General features: G+C 49.5%; 1 protein-coding gene across 1 annotated transcript in view; it reads right to left on the minus strand.

Moving 5' to 3' along the window:
* Window positions 1-5,336: 5,336 nt before the first annotated feature.
* The window catches only part of PXDN (peroxidasin), an 88,286-nt gene continuing 80,590 nt past the window's right edge, over window positions 5,337-13,032 (minus strand). The window contains exons 20-23 of the mRNA XM_004619985.3: window positions 9,826-9,961; window positions 9,518-9,650; window positions 8,250-8,363; window positions 5,337-7,566 (exon numbers count right to left, since the gene is read on the minus strand). Coding sequence (XP_004620042.2) covers window positions 7,447-7,566; window positions 8,250-8,363; window positions 9,518-9,650; window positions 9,826-9,961 — 503 coding nt within the window. The 3' untranslated portion in view covers window positions 5,337-7,446. The remainder of the gene's footprint in view (window positions 7,567-8,249; window positions 8,364-9,517; window positions 9,651-9,825; window positions 9,962-13,032) is intronic.

Genomic DNA, 13,032 nt, shown 5'->3' on the forward strand with positions numbered 1-13,032 from the left:
AGGCTGAGGTGGGTGTAGTGGAAGGGCGCGGAGAACCCAGGTACAGAGGATGAGAAGAGAGACAGATACAAAAGCAGGAAAGGTGTGTGTGGAAGCCAAAGGAACTCAGCCCCACAGGAAGAATGAGGGGTAACAGAGTATCAGGGACCTGGAAAGTCCCCCTCAAAGCAGGAACCCCATATCCTCTAAATACGCTCCTGGGCTCTGTGGGTTCTGCGCCCTCAGCTTTGGACCTCTACCTTGAAGAAGTTCTGGGTCCTGTTGGGTCTTTCTCATTGTAACTCTATGCTCACTCAATCCAGGCAAAGGGATATTCCTGATTACCTTTCAGGTTCCATATTGCAAACCACAACCACAATGCCAAAAAGGAGAAAGAGAGAGAAAGAGGAGGGGAGGGAGAGAAGGGGGGAGAGAGAGAGAGAAGAGCCTGCCATAAAGACAGGCTTAGGGGTGGGGGTGATGGGAGGGAAACTGGGGACACTGGTTGGTACTGGGAAATGTACACACTGGTGGAGCGATGGTTGTTGGAATACTGTATGACTGAAACCTAACCATGAACAGCTTGGTAAGGGTCTAGCTCACAATGATTCAATATAAAAAGTAAAACAAATGTGTACATTTTAAAAACAACAACAAAAGCACAAGGGCAGGGCTCAGCATCTTCCCTTCCTGTGTGCATACAAACATACATCACTTGTGTATAATTTATTTGAGAATGAGTTATGGAATGTGGAAGAGCGGTCGCTGTGCAGACCTCTCGAGAAGCCAGGCTGTATGCCAGTGGCCACAAAAAAAGAACAGAGCTCATCTGGCATATTTGTTTGAGCCTGGCTCTAAGCAGGCCCTTGAGGGAACAGCTCAGGTTATCTGTGCAGGTTATCTGTGCAGCCAATTCACGAGGCCAGTTGGATAATCGTCTCCTGTCTTACAAATGAAAAAAACCTCTCATGAGACAGGTAGAGAGGCTCAGCAAAGGGCACACAGATAATAACATGCATAGGATTTCAGCTGAGCTCAAACAAGGAGACAGCTCATGTCTTTAAATGCCCAGTTAAGGTGTGTGTCCTTGTCTTACGAGGTACATTTAATGATGCCATTCAATACCTTGAGCATAGCATGGAATGAATTGGAGTTTTGATTAAGTGTACGTTTTTCGTGTCTCTCCATTGGGTGTGATGAACAAAAGCTGATTTCAGAATCAAAGTGGATTTAGGTCTTGAGTCCAGCTATCCCAATTTTAGGATGTGCTAAGAGTTCGGGAAGAGGTGGGGATGCCCACCCCACTCTCACAGGGTGTGCGAGGTGCCAGTGTCCCATTCGCTTCTCACTTCCCTATGCTCTGAAGCATAATAAGAAAAGATGGCAATCATCCGCCCGTTTCTGCTGCGGGAATCTGTAAGGAACACAAACAGGAATGTTTTCCAGGAACTTCCTGTGAGAACAGCTGCAGGGTTAAGCTCGGCAGAGAGACGTTGTGTCTCCTGATTTGTTTGCTTCTTGAGGACAAAACAACAGGGAGACCAGTGGGCTGGGAAGGATGTGGATAATTTAAAAAGCATGGAACAATGAGGCCAAGATGCTATTTCATGGGAGGTTTTTCAGCAAGGGCTAATCGCCAGTCAAGAGAGATCAGTCTTTGGTAAAATCTATTCCAAACAACGTTCTCCATGAAATGTAAGACTTTGGGCATGTAGAAAAAGAAGAAGATAATGAAAATCAGTGGAGGCCTGTTCCTTCCCTCCCCCAGATGTTGGGTTGTGAGGAAGCCACACGGAGGCACTGTCACCCTAAGGTGCCCCATTACCAGGAGGGGGAGAGAAGGTCTTGCCTTTATGGCTCTGGTCAGCACTCCGGACTGCCAAAATGAAACCCTTCTGGAAATGGGGCTTCTTAGTTAGCAACTAGGCTGCCATCCAGAATTGCAATGGGAAAAACGTTCCTCGACGTCACTTGGCTCCAAGAAGGTTACTTCTCTGACGTCAAGGAGGGCTGTTTGGGAAAGATGGCTGGCATACTGGCATCATCCTGCACCGGCCCCTGTCTTAAAACTCAGTATCCGAATGAGTTTTAAGAGCTAGTTGCTTTCAATAAATCCCCAAAACATGATAACAGAGACCCATGGGATGTCCGGAACTTTCAAATTCTTTTATTGGGGAGGTGGCACAATCATCAGTTCTCTAGGCTCACTCTTGACTCTGTGCTCAGTGATTCCTCATGGTGGGGCCTGGGGGACCAAGTGGGCTGCCAGCGATGGAGCCCAGGAAGATCATGTACAGGATCAGTGCCCTACCTGGTGTACTGCCCCCTTCAGGCCCTGGGGACCTTTCAAGTTCAAACATAACCCCACTGTCAACACTTCGAGGCTCTTGGTTGGAGAATGTGAACACACATTGGAAGCTCTAAGCCAGAGGGGCGACCCAGTGCTCAGAGAAGCAAACTGTCCAGAGGGTGGCGTGGAGTCCATCACTGCTCTTAGGGAATGGTGTACAGCCCGCAGCTGAGCCAAGGGGAGGAGGCGAATGTGTAAATCTCTTCCCACCCCATGCTAGGTCAGACACCACATCTAGATCCTGTGCCCCTAGCCCCCCTCAATGGGCATTCATGTTGGGAAACATGGTGCAATCATGTTTTAAGTGCCACTTCTTCCCACAGGTGCCCTGTAAATCCACGCAAGCATCGAAGGCTGTGGGGCAGAGACCCCTTCACCCCCTGTCACCCCCACCCCCGCTTTCCCCTTATCATTGGCAAGTTTTGTCTTGCTTTTTTTCTTTCTCCCATCGTCAAGATCCTGCATCCTGTGGCTACAGTGGTGGGTAAAGGAAAAGTGGTCAAAGCCGGGGGAAAAGCTTTGAAAGTTTTTCAAAGCATGTGATATTTTTGTCGAGTCACCCTAGCTGTGCTCAGGGCTTACTGCTGGCTCTGTGCTCGGGGATCACTTTTGGCAGTGTTGGGGGACCATATGCGGTATCAGGGATGGAGCTGGGTCAGCCACATGCAAAGCTGGTGTCTGAAGCCCTGTACAGCCTCTCCAGCACCCACTATCAGAAACCTAGGCAGAAAATGCAACTTCTTTCCTATTTTAAATGCAGCTGGAGAGCTCATTTTTAAAAAAAAAAAAATTTATTAGTGAATCACCGTGAGGTACAATTACAAACTTATGAACTTTCGTGTTTGCATTTTCAGTCATACAGTGATCATTTACCCATCCCTCCACCAGTGCCCATTCTCCTCCATCAATGTTCCCAGTATCCCTCCCACACCCCCCCCATCCCAGCCCCCACCACCCCACCCTGCCTCTGTGGCAGGGCATTCCCTTTTGTTCTCTGGAGAGCTCACTTTAAATCAAGAGTCTTCTCAAAGATCATGAGACAATTGCTTATGCTGCTTAGCATATAATTCTGCCCAAGAGATAGGGGTGTAAGATCTTTTTTCAAAAGGGGCACTGCTCGCACCTTTGATGAAGTTTTGAGACCTGGTGGTGCTAGAGGGACAGCACAGACCCAGAGCCCGAACCCAGGGCTCCCACATGTGTGCAAAGCACAGGCTCCAGCCCCTTGTGTCAGCTCCATAGTCTTTTCCATATCCTGTAAAGTGGGACAAGCAATTCATTACTGTCGGGTGGTTTTATTTATTTATTTTTATTTTTGAGGAGTTAATCTCAAGCAGAGCCCAGGTGCCCCTAGGCCCACTTTCAGTCCTACTTGACCAATTCGGTCGATGAGTTGGATCTATGCCTGTGCCTTGTGATGTGCTGCCGCTCAGGACTAACAGTGCTGAGGGTCACCAGGATAACAGTGGCAGTGCATGGGCATCGTGAGGGCTGTACTCAGTGATACTCTGGGGTTGTTGCAGGGCCAGGAATTAAGATGAAAGCTTGGCACATGCAAGACATGCACTGCAGTCCTTGGCATGATCTCCCTGCTCCTAATTCCAGGCAGTTTTATATTACCCATTCCCTTTCCATTAAAACTAGTATACGGCCCTGATTTCCTGTCTGACTGTTGCTGACTGAGGGATTGGAAGTCCATTAGATGGTGAGCGTGAACCCAACTCTTTGTACCTATGGACCATCGAGTCCGTCCCAAGCAGTCCTTGGGGAGGTGACACCGTGTAAGCAAGGCTGGGACAAGCACGGGGAGAGGGAAACTTTGGGAAGCAGGGCAGGTCCCACTCAGGTCCAAAGCCTAGTGTCAGCTGGCCCGAACCCTGTCCAGGGAGCAGCCAAGCTCCATCGAACCACGCTTGAACTGAAGTGGAACAGTCCTGTTCGCCAGACACCAAATGCAGAACACTACCACTGTCACAGGAAGAAAAGCCAGCCACGGGCATCTTAAAGCAAGACATCCTGGAAGATTGTAAAGTATCTTTTTTTCACCTCCCTTGCAAAGAAGTCCATGGCTGCTGTATGGGCGGGGATTGGAGAGTCATCGATTCCTCTAATACGATGCTCTGAAAGCAGCTCAGTCATCTCACTGTAGAGACTGAAACAACGAGGCAACTAAAATTAACTCCAGATGCAATTTCCCTCAGGTCCTTGAACTTTCTCCCCACACTAAGATGAACAGTGATGACTTCTGCCCAGGCCTGGAAACACACGGTCACATCCTTCCTGGTGCCCTTCAGAAGAGCATCCTTAGGCCAGGGGTAGGGCAAAAGGGGCTGGAGCACGTATATGACGGGTGAGAAGCCTGGGTTTGAAACTGACACTGAATGGACACCCAGCACAACTGGGAATGACCCCAAGCATTGCAGCAGGAGTAGCCCCCAAGCACTGGCAGGGTTGTGACCCAGACACAAAACAAAAACAAAATGAAAGATGGGCTGTTGGTCTCCATAGCCTGATTTTTCCGGTCACAGCCAGGAAAGCCCACTTCTCTGGGCCCCTGCTCATGGGAAACTGGAGTCCCATCCTTCATACCTCAGTGGAACAGGCACCTCTGCACCGTTTCCCTCTAGCCAGCATGAGCCTCTCATACAGAATGTTCCAGAAGGCCTGGATCTACGAGTGGTTCCTGGGAACTCATCTTGCACCTGCTCAAAATCCCGACAACAAAGCAAGCTCTGGCACTTGTGAGAGCACCGGCTTACTTTGATGGAGTTGATACATCCAAATTAACCTTCCTTGTCTTTATTCCTTCCTCGTATTTTTCAGCTCAAAATACTTGGTTGACCCCAGCCACTCTAGGGCTCTCTTAGGAACTGTTCCTTTTGCTATGAAGGGTTGGCCCTCACCTGGGGAACAGGGTTTACAGACTTGGGGCTTGGCGCAGGGGGAGGGAAAAAAAAGAACTTTTGGAAACCATTCTCCGTTTGAAAAGGTGAACCATTTATTTGACTTGAAAAGCATCATTATATAGTGCAAACCTTTCTTTGGTAATGTACGGATTACAATGAACAGAAAAGAGGCACTTGGCTGTCAGCCACAGTTAGAGAAGTAAATAAATATGTACACTTGCTTCATCTCACAGCAGCCAGTGGCCTTGAGGAAGCTGCATTCCAGGGCTGCCCACTGTTTGGACACTGTGGCGATTCTGCAGACTTTTCCACAGAAAGGGAGGGATTTCACGACAAATCAGACTCCCTCCTTCCATTGGGAGGACAAGACCTGTGACACTTGCCCAAGCCAGTTCTTCCACTGGTGTAGGCCACGTCCACAAGGGAACCACACACCGACCTAAAAACCCTTACAAGAAATCCCTTAACCCCACAGCATGTGGGACCTTCCCTACCTGAGCTTCGGATACAGCCACCCCACTTTCCCAGTTGTCTATTCCCTAATTTACAGAAATCTGTTCCAAGACCTGGTAACTCAATTTGACTTGATATAACAACAAAAGATGTCCTACCACCCCATGAAATCTCTGTCATTTTTGTTTGTTTAGGAAGAAGACGATAAAAAAAAGTCAAGCCAACCATGGTTAAATACTTCCAGTGCTAGAACATGATCTCTAGTCTACAGATGTAGCTGCCTCGTGCATGAGCCCGGGAGATCCCAGCCTGGGGACAGTCATGCTGAGCTAACAAGCAGGCTGGGAAATGCCCATTTCCTGCCAGGCTATACCCACAGACTCTCCTGCCCTCGGCACCAATGGTGGATAAAATACAAACTGTGCATCTCTGACACAAGCCTCACCTGTTCTGAACCCGCCAGTATGGTATTCCATCCCTCCCCCATCCGCCTGGGGTTGAATGCAGGCTGAACAGGTCTTACATCTCCTGCACCCCAAAGAATGCCAGTCACAGAGTGGGCATTCCAGAAAGCATTTGTTGCCCCTGAACTTGTACATTCAGGGCAACGTGTCTCATAATACAGACCCCCTTTCTACTTTGAACAAAACATGGGAGGCTGTGGGCCAATTGCAAAAGAGAGAGCTTGAGGTATGAGCGTTGCTTTTCACTGTATCCTAGAAGAACTATTTTTGCATGGTGGAAATGGTTTGACTGCCATACCTAACACCTACATCATGGGCAAGACTTCATCAAACAGCATGCATTAAAAACTACGTATGAGGTATAGGGCTATTTTTATTTTTCCTTTAACACATTCATACAACCTGAAGTTAGAAAGTTCCCAGCATTCACATTCCCCAACCCCTCGAGGACTCAGTGTGAGTCCTCCTTGTTCTCTGGTTAGAAGCAGAGCTTGGTGCAGGGGATGTGGGGGGCAGGAAGCGGAGAGCTGGCTGTGGACGAGGTGGTCAATGTGGACAGAGGTTCAGTAGGTGTTGTTCAAGAAGACATGGAGGGTTTTCACATTTGGTCCCCAGCTAGACAGGTAAGCATGCAGGTTATACAAGGCAGCAAACCAGCTTCTAAGTGTGGCTTAATCATCTCCCCATCATGAAAATGCACACGACTTTCCTTGGGATGTCTGCTCTTGTGGCTGACTGCACAGAAGCAGAGGGAGCATCTCTATGATGCGGAGGGATACGTGCCTCTGCTTACTGCTGAGACTGCCACCGCAATGCCGGAAGAGATGCAGCTCATGTGCTCAACACTGGCTTCTTTTGAAATGTGGCGCACCTCCGTCAGGAGGCTCCCTCCAGCAGCCCCACCCGTGGGGACCCTGCCTGCAAGCACCTGCTCCTCGGAACCCAGCCGAACTTCTAGTGGGGAGAAAACGTGACTGTCTGTGAAATCAATTTAGGAGCCTAAATGACACAATTGTGCAATTTAATTGTAGCACCAATTTTTCATTAGAAAAAAAATTAAATAAGACCTGAGAAATTAACATGACGTTAGGACACGTGTCTGTCTTTCTGCTCGTGGATCTACTCCGCCGCGGTCACCTCCTGTCTTGAGCCTCCTGCACTCTGTTCCGAAACAGCCTTGGCCACCGTGGGCCAAGCAATGTCCAGCTCCTGGTGGTTCCTGCATCACAGCCCCCGTACCGGCCATCTGATCTGAGATGACATAGTGGAGACGCTCTGAGGAACTCTGCTGGGCCTATGGTTTCTCTTCTGGACTGGACTTCAAACAGACTGGACAACACGCTCCCTCCAGCTTCACGGGCTCTGCACAGGCGGCGGGCTGGCAAGCTTCCACAAAGCAGGTAATGTGTCCATTCTGGAGGAGAGAGCTGTCAGACCTATAGGGCTCGGGACAGCCATGCTGCCTCCTAGCGACGCCCCCAGCAACCTCCTGACTCCCCGGTGGGCTGTGCAATGAAGGAGGGATTCTCTGGATGAGTCACAGCCACAGACACCCAGAGGTGTCTTCCAGAGGCTGCCACTCCTGCCCTTCACCACACCCTCTTCCAGTCATCCTTCCCATGCGTGGACCCCAGGACCCAGAAGCCTCCCAATACATTCCTGAACATCTGGGATGATGACAATGGTGTACGGGCAGGGGACACACAGACTGGACAGAAACTGGAGGGGAAGTGGCTGCTCTTGATTCGCTTACTCCTACCAAAACGAGGTGGCCACGAGGAACTGCCAAACCCTCTCCTCATCTGGCGTCCCTCATGACACCAGCGACTCCACACTTCCTTCTCCATCCCATCTCCCAAATGCCCAGTTCTGAGGGTCCTACCCAGATCAGGCTGCAGCCAGACTGGCCACCCACCCACACTCTCAGCCTGACACTCCTTCCTCATAGGTGCAAAAGCCCCACGGTTACCTACAGGCAGTGCTGCACAGGCCTCTAGGGGCAGAGAGACAGCTCTGCAGGGGAGCCAGGGTCTGTGGGCTCAGGGACCTCTGCTGAGGGCAAGCACCAGACTCTTGGGAGCCAGACCCCTCACTCACGTGGCATTCACAGGCAGTGCATGGGTCTGTCTTCCACGTGGCTCCATCGGCATGCGACTCACCGTCCAAGTCGGGGCACTCAGAGGTGCTGAGCCGAGATTCAAGTTTCTTAATCTGCAGCCAAGCAAATGCATGCCCACGTCACTTCAGAAAAGGAACTGGACTCTAGCATGGCATCTGTGTCTCCCGCCGGGATGCCTTTCCAGGAACAGTTTGTTTACTTCCCATCAACTTTTCTGGACGTTCACATTCACTCATCAAAAGAGGAGAGAGCTATTGACCACAAAGTCCCAAATCAGGCTTGGGTCTGAGTGCTGCCACCTCCTCTGAGAGCAGAAGGGCAGGTCCTATAAATCACCGTCACTGTCATCCCATTGCTCATCGAGCGGGTACCAGTAATGTCTCTCATTGAGAGACTTATTGTGACTGTTTTTGGCATATCCAATACACATGGGTAGCTTGCCAGGCTCTGCCACGCGGGCTCGATACTCTCGGTAGCTTGCCGGGCTCTCCGAGAGGGGGGGTCCTATAAATATAGTTACTAAAGAGGAAACTCTCCGAAACGAAGATACTGCACAGTTCTATGCCCACTCTGATGATGGAGACCTGTGATCAAAGAGTTTCAGGGGCCAGAGAAGACAGTACAGGGATGAAGGCACAGGGCTTGTGCATTTGCTGACTGTGGTATGTGGTTCCCCAAGCACCACTGGGTGCATCCCTGTAGGATCCCGGAACCGCCAGGAAGCTCCAAATCCTTGTAGTTCCCACTAGTCAAACTTTCGGGTGCTGGTTTTCATATTTAGAAGCCAGACCGCAAAACAACCTCCCAGCGCCCTCTTGGAAACAAGGATTAATCAAGGGTTCAAGAGGCAGCTGCGGAACAATCTGACCCCGAGGTTGTAGGTCACCATTTCCCAAACTCTGAGTTCATTTGTACTCTAGGATCTCACGGATGCTTGCCAACATCCTCTAGGGATAACTGGGACCTCATCAAGTGTGCCCTCACACCAGTGCTGTGTCCCCTGTTGCTAGGAAATCCAAGGACAGCTAAAGTGGACCAGTCAAATTTTGTGCCAAGCCAAAGAGCAAAGCAGGCTGGAAGGACCCTTCCTGGAAGCCTGGCCCTGAGCACTGTGGCAGGATTTACAGTTTCCACCTCAGGAGAAATGAAGATGCCTGAGAAAGTGGGGCTAGGACGCTGGCTCAAAAAGTGCCCTTGGGGTTCCAGTATTACGCTGAGATTCATGGGAGGCTCTAACAGGCCTTACCTGTTTCCTGAGGTCTGTGATGGTCTTTTGCATATCCAGAATAAATTCCTTGAAGTCATTGGTCCCCGGTACTTGGGGGTGCTCAGAAAAGGCAGACGTGGTGTTGCTGAGATACTTATTGAGTTTCCCAGCACTGCGGAAGGGGAGAAAAGAAAAGGCAAATGTAACTCAGAACAGCTCCCTCGGCAGGTGACAGCTGCATCATGGACAGGGACCGAGGGCAGCCCAGGGCTGTGCCCTCTTGAGGGAATAAAGATAGAAGTCCTGCCCCTGGGTCAGAGCCTTTTTGGGGGGGAACCCAGCCTTACCCGGTGGCAGCTGGACTCATCACCGCCTCGGACCTTGCATGCTTGTCAGGCATGTCCTCCTGATAGCTGAATTCCAGGGACCGCCTGCCTCGAAAGTGATAGGAGAACGCATTGAACTGTCCCCTGGTCCTACAGTCTGTGGACAAGTTAGAAATGAGAAGTCAGAGAAGTGGAGCCCAGCAAGGAAAAGATCCAGGGTCTCTGCAAGTCACCTGGGGCACCAATGTGATTAATGCTTTATGTCAGCAGTGGCCCAGAGGGCCACTTGGATAGTCCCTACATTCAGCCCTCCCGGTCCTCAAGCCAACCCTGAGTTGTCCCCTGACCCCGTGCCCTGTACCATGAACACCCCAGACCCCATGTCCACTTCCTGATGGCACACACCCTCAGAACCTTCCTCCGGGTTTCCTTCTGCACATGCACCACCTGATTTTGAATCCCTTTGTGGGAACCTGCCACCACTTAGGTCAGGAGCCTGTCACCTTCTCCAGCTGGGGCACCTGACACGCAGAGAGCTCCCTGCGTCCCATCAACAGACCCCCATGCAGAGTGGGGTGGCCCCTGGGTGCTGGGATCTCCCCGGCCCTTGTCATCCCACACCCTAGGAGATCGGTTCCACGCTGCACTCCGGCCTCACTGCCCAGGGGGAGGCCGTCTGGGAAAGGCCCATGTCCAGTCCCTCGAAGACTCAGAGCCTCAGGGGACGGATCCCATAAGAAGAGCAAAGCCACCGAGAATAAACAGAAGCAAGCAGCTGTGCTCACTCTCCGCCCCCAGGAAAGGGCTGAAGCCACTTTCTGGTGCAGATTTCTCAGGACCAGCTGGACCCAGAACGTGCAGCAGCGAGTGTTCTTAGCAAGCAAGACGGAAGACCCACCTCTGCCCACAGGACAACCCCCACACACAATCCCTTTCTTTCTGCAGCTGACTCCAGCGTCTGTTCTAACCTCCGTGCTTCTCACGGGATTCTGTCCACGCAGTGTCGCAGAACAGACGGCAGCAGTTTCTCCAATAGCTCCGGAGGCCATTCACCCAGCTCCACATGCACGACTTACATCTCGGGGCTCTCCTAACACCCCCCGACACCCCTGCTGCCAACCAGCATTCAACGCAGCTCTGACATCAGCAGGCGATCATTAGCTTGGCGATCCCCAGAGCTGAGCTGGCTTGGGAGGCTGCCCTATCTCCTTGCTGCCTTGTTTTATTAGCTGTGGGCAGGAATTCGGGGACCCAGTACAAGTCTCCGGTCTGGGTGTGGATGACAATTCAGTCTGATATGTTCACAATGCAAACCCTGGACCCACAAAGCACTGGACGCTTTACAACCAGCAGAAGACACACGGCATTTCAAAGCTGATCTCCACCACAGAGGCCTGGTGCTACTTAAGAAACAGCAGCCCAGGGCTTTCCAGGAATGCCTGAGACAGAGGGAAGCTGCTCAGAGATCACAGATTTTCAGTCTTTCTTTCTCGACCAATAGGGACTTGGCATTCTAGCCGTGTAATCCTGGCCAGTGCCATGAGTAACAGGACATGCGGCATCCTGGTCTCTTGATGGACACTAGAAGGACACTAGTGCGCTGACTCAGAGTCAGTGCTCCCAGCACAGGACCTGACCAAATCGGACAAAATCAGACAGCCTAGGCAGCTGAGGAAGGTTCTACAAACGTGAAGGCGAGGCAGACAGACAAAGGAAATGCAGCCCAGCAGAAGAGATGGGATGTGAACCTGGCCCCGGGCATTAGGATATGGAATGACACAAAGACAGTGCTGGAACTAAGAACACATGGAGATAAGCTTGGAAACTTTTTCTATGTGACACCTTTCCATTTTTTGATCACATGCGCTTAAGAAAATCATTTAGGAGCCAAGTGGCATGATGTTGTCAAATTCCTCAATTTGAAATATAACTCTTCACATGTGAGACACACACACATAAACACATGTGCCTATTATACCCACACATCTAAAAATAGAATGCAACATGCTAATAATAGATCTGAGTGGAACTACATGAAATCTTTGGATTATTTCAGTGATTACTACAATGACTTCCAAGCTGAATATGTGCCTGATTTGAGTGTCTGTGTACGCACAGGCACTTGTGTATTTGTATATTTGTATATTCTTCCCTTTGACTCATCAATCATCACCAAACACTGGAACTTGGAATGCCAAGATTTTGAGTAAAACAAAAGTGACTGTAACTACCCAGCATTTCCTTCTTAGGTTTCTTTTGTGTGCAGGTTTCATACCTGGACTGTTAAAATGTGCTAAAATGGTTAAGCCCAAGGAAGCTTGCTTGAAAAAAATCTTTTAAAATGTTGAATCAAAAAGTAAATAGCAACTGACATCTGGGCCTGTCAAATGGCCCTTCTCTCTCTCTCTCTCTCTCTCTCTCCCTCCCTCCCTCCCTCCCTCTCTCTCTCTCTCTCTCTCTCTCTCTCTCTCTCTCTCTCTCTCTCTCTCTTTTCCCTTCTCTGTTTTTGATGTGGCTTTCGGGGATAAAATGAAAACATTCTTTTAAGTTTTGTCAGTTTAGGCAATCTCTGCGTACTATTTTAAGAGGAAGAGTATCTTGAAGAAAGATGTCAGAAATCTCTTCCAGAATATTTCTCCATGGTTCGAACACTACAAGAGAGTCTGGCAACAGGAGAGGGAGGTCAAGGCTGCTTCAAGATGAAGTGTTTGAGGACTTTGGAGTGTTTGGGCAAAAGAATAGGGAACTTCAGACTATTTCAGAATTTCGCTTCTATTTTTTAAGCAGCTAAAGGGAATCTGCGAAAGGTATCAGAAAGGACGCTTTTGTATCTGAGAAGAACTGGTTTTCCACAATGATTAAAAGAGAATAATTTAATGTAAGCCTAAGATACAAATTCTGGACCTTACGTGTGCAAAAGTATCTTGATCTGGATGAACCTAAGAGAATATTTTTAAAAAACTTAAAGCACACAAACACAATACATGTTTCTAGTTGATGTTAGTAAGAGAAAGCAAGAGCTTTGAGAAAGTGGTTCTGTAGTTAGAACAACTGCAATTTTTATGTGAATGCTCCTAGAATATCACACCTCATACTTAGGATATAAAATAAGCACTTACTGTTTTTTTTATCTTATATGTTCTCTATATAAATATATACACCAAGAAAAGGGGAAGAAGCATAGTCAAAGGAAGCAAAAAGACAAAGATCAGAATTCACATATTCATT

The sequence above is a fragment of the Sorex araneus genome, chromosome X (assembly GCF_027595985.1).
Source record: "Sorex araneus isolate mSorAra2 chromosome X, mSorAra2.pri, whole genome shotgun sequence".
Lineage (NCBI taxonomy): Eukaryota > Metazoa > Chordata > Mammalia > Eulipotyphla > Soricidae > Sorex > Sorex araneus.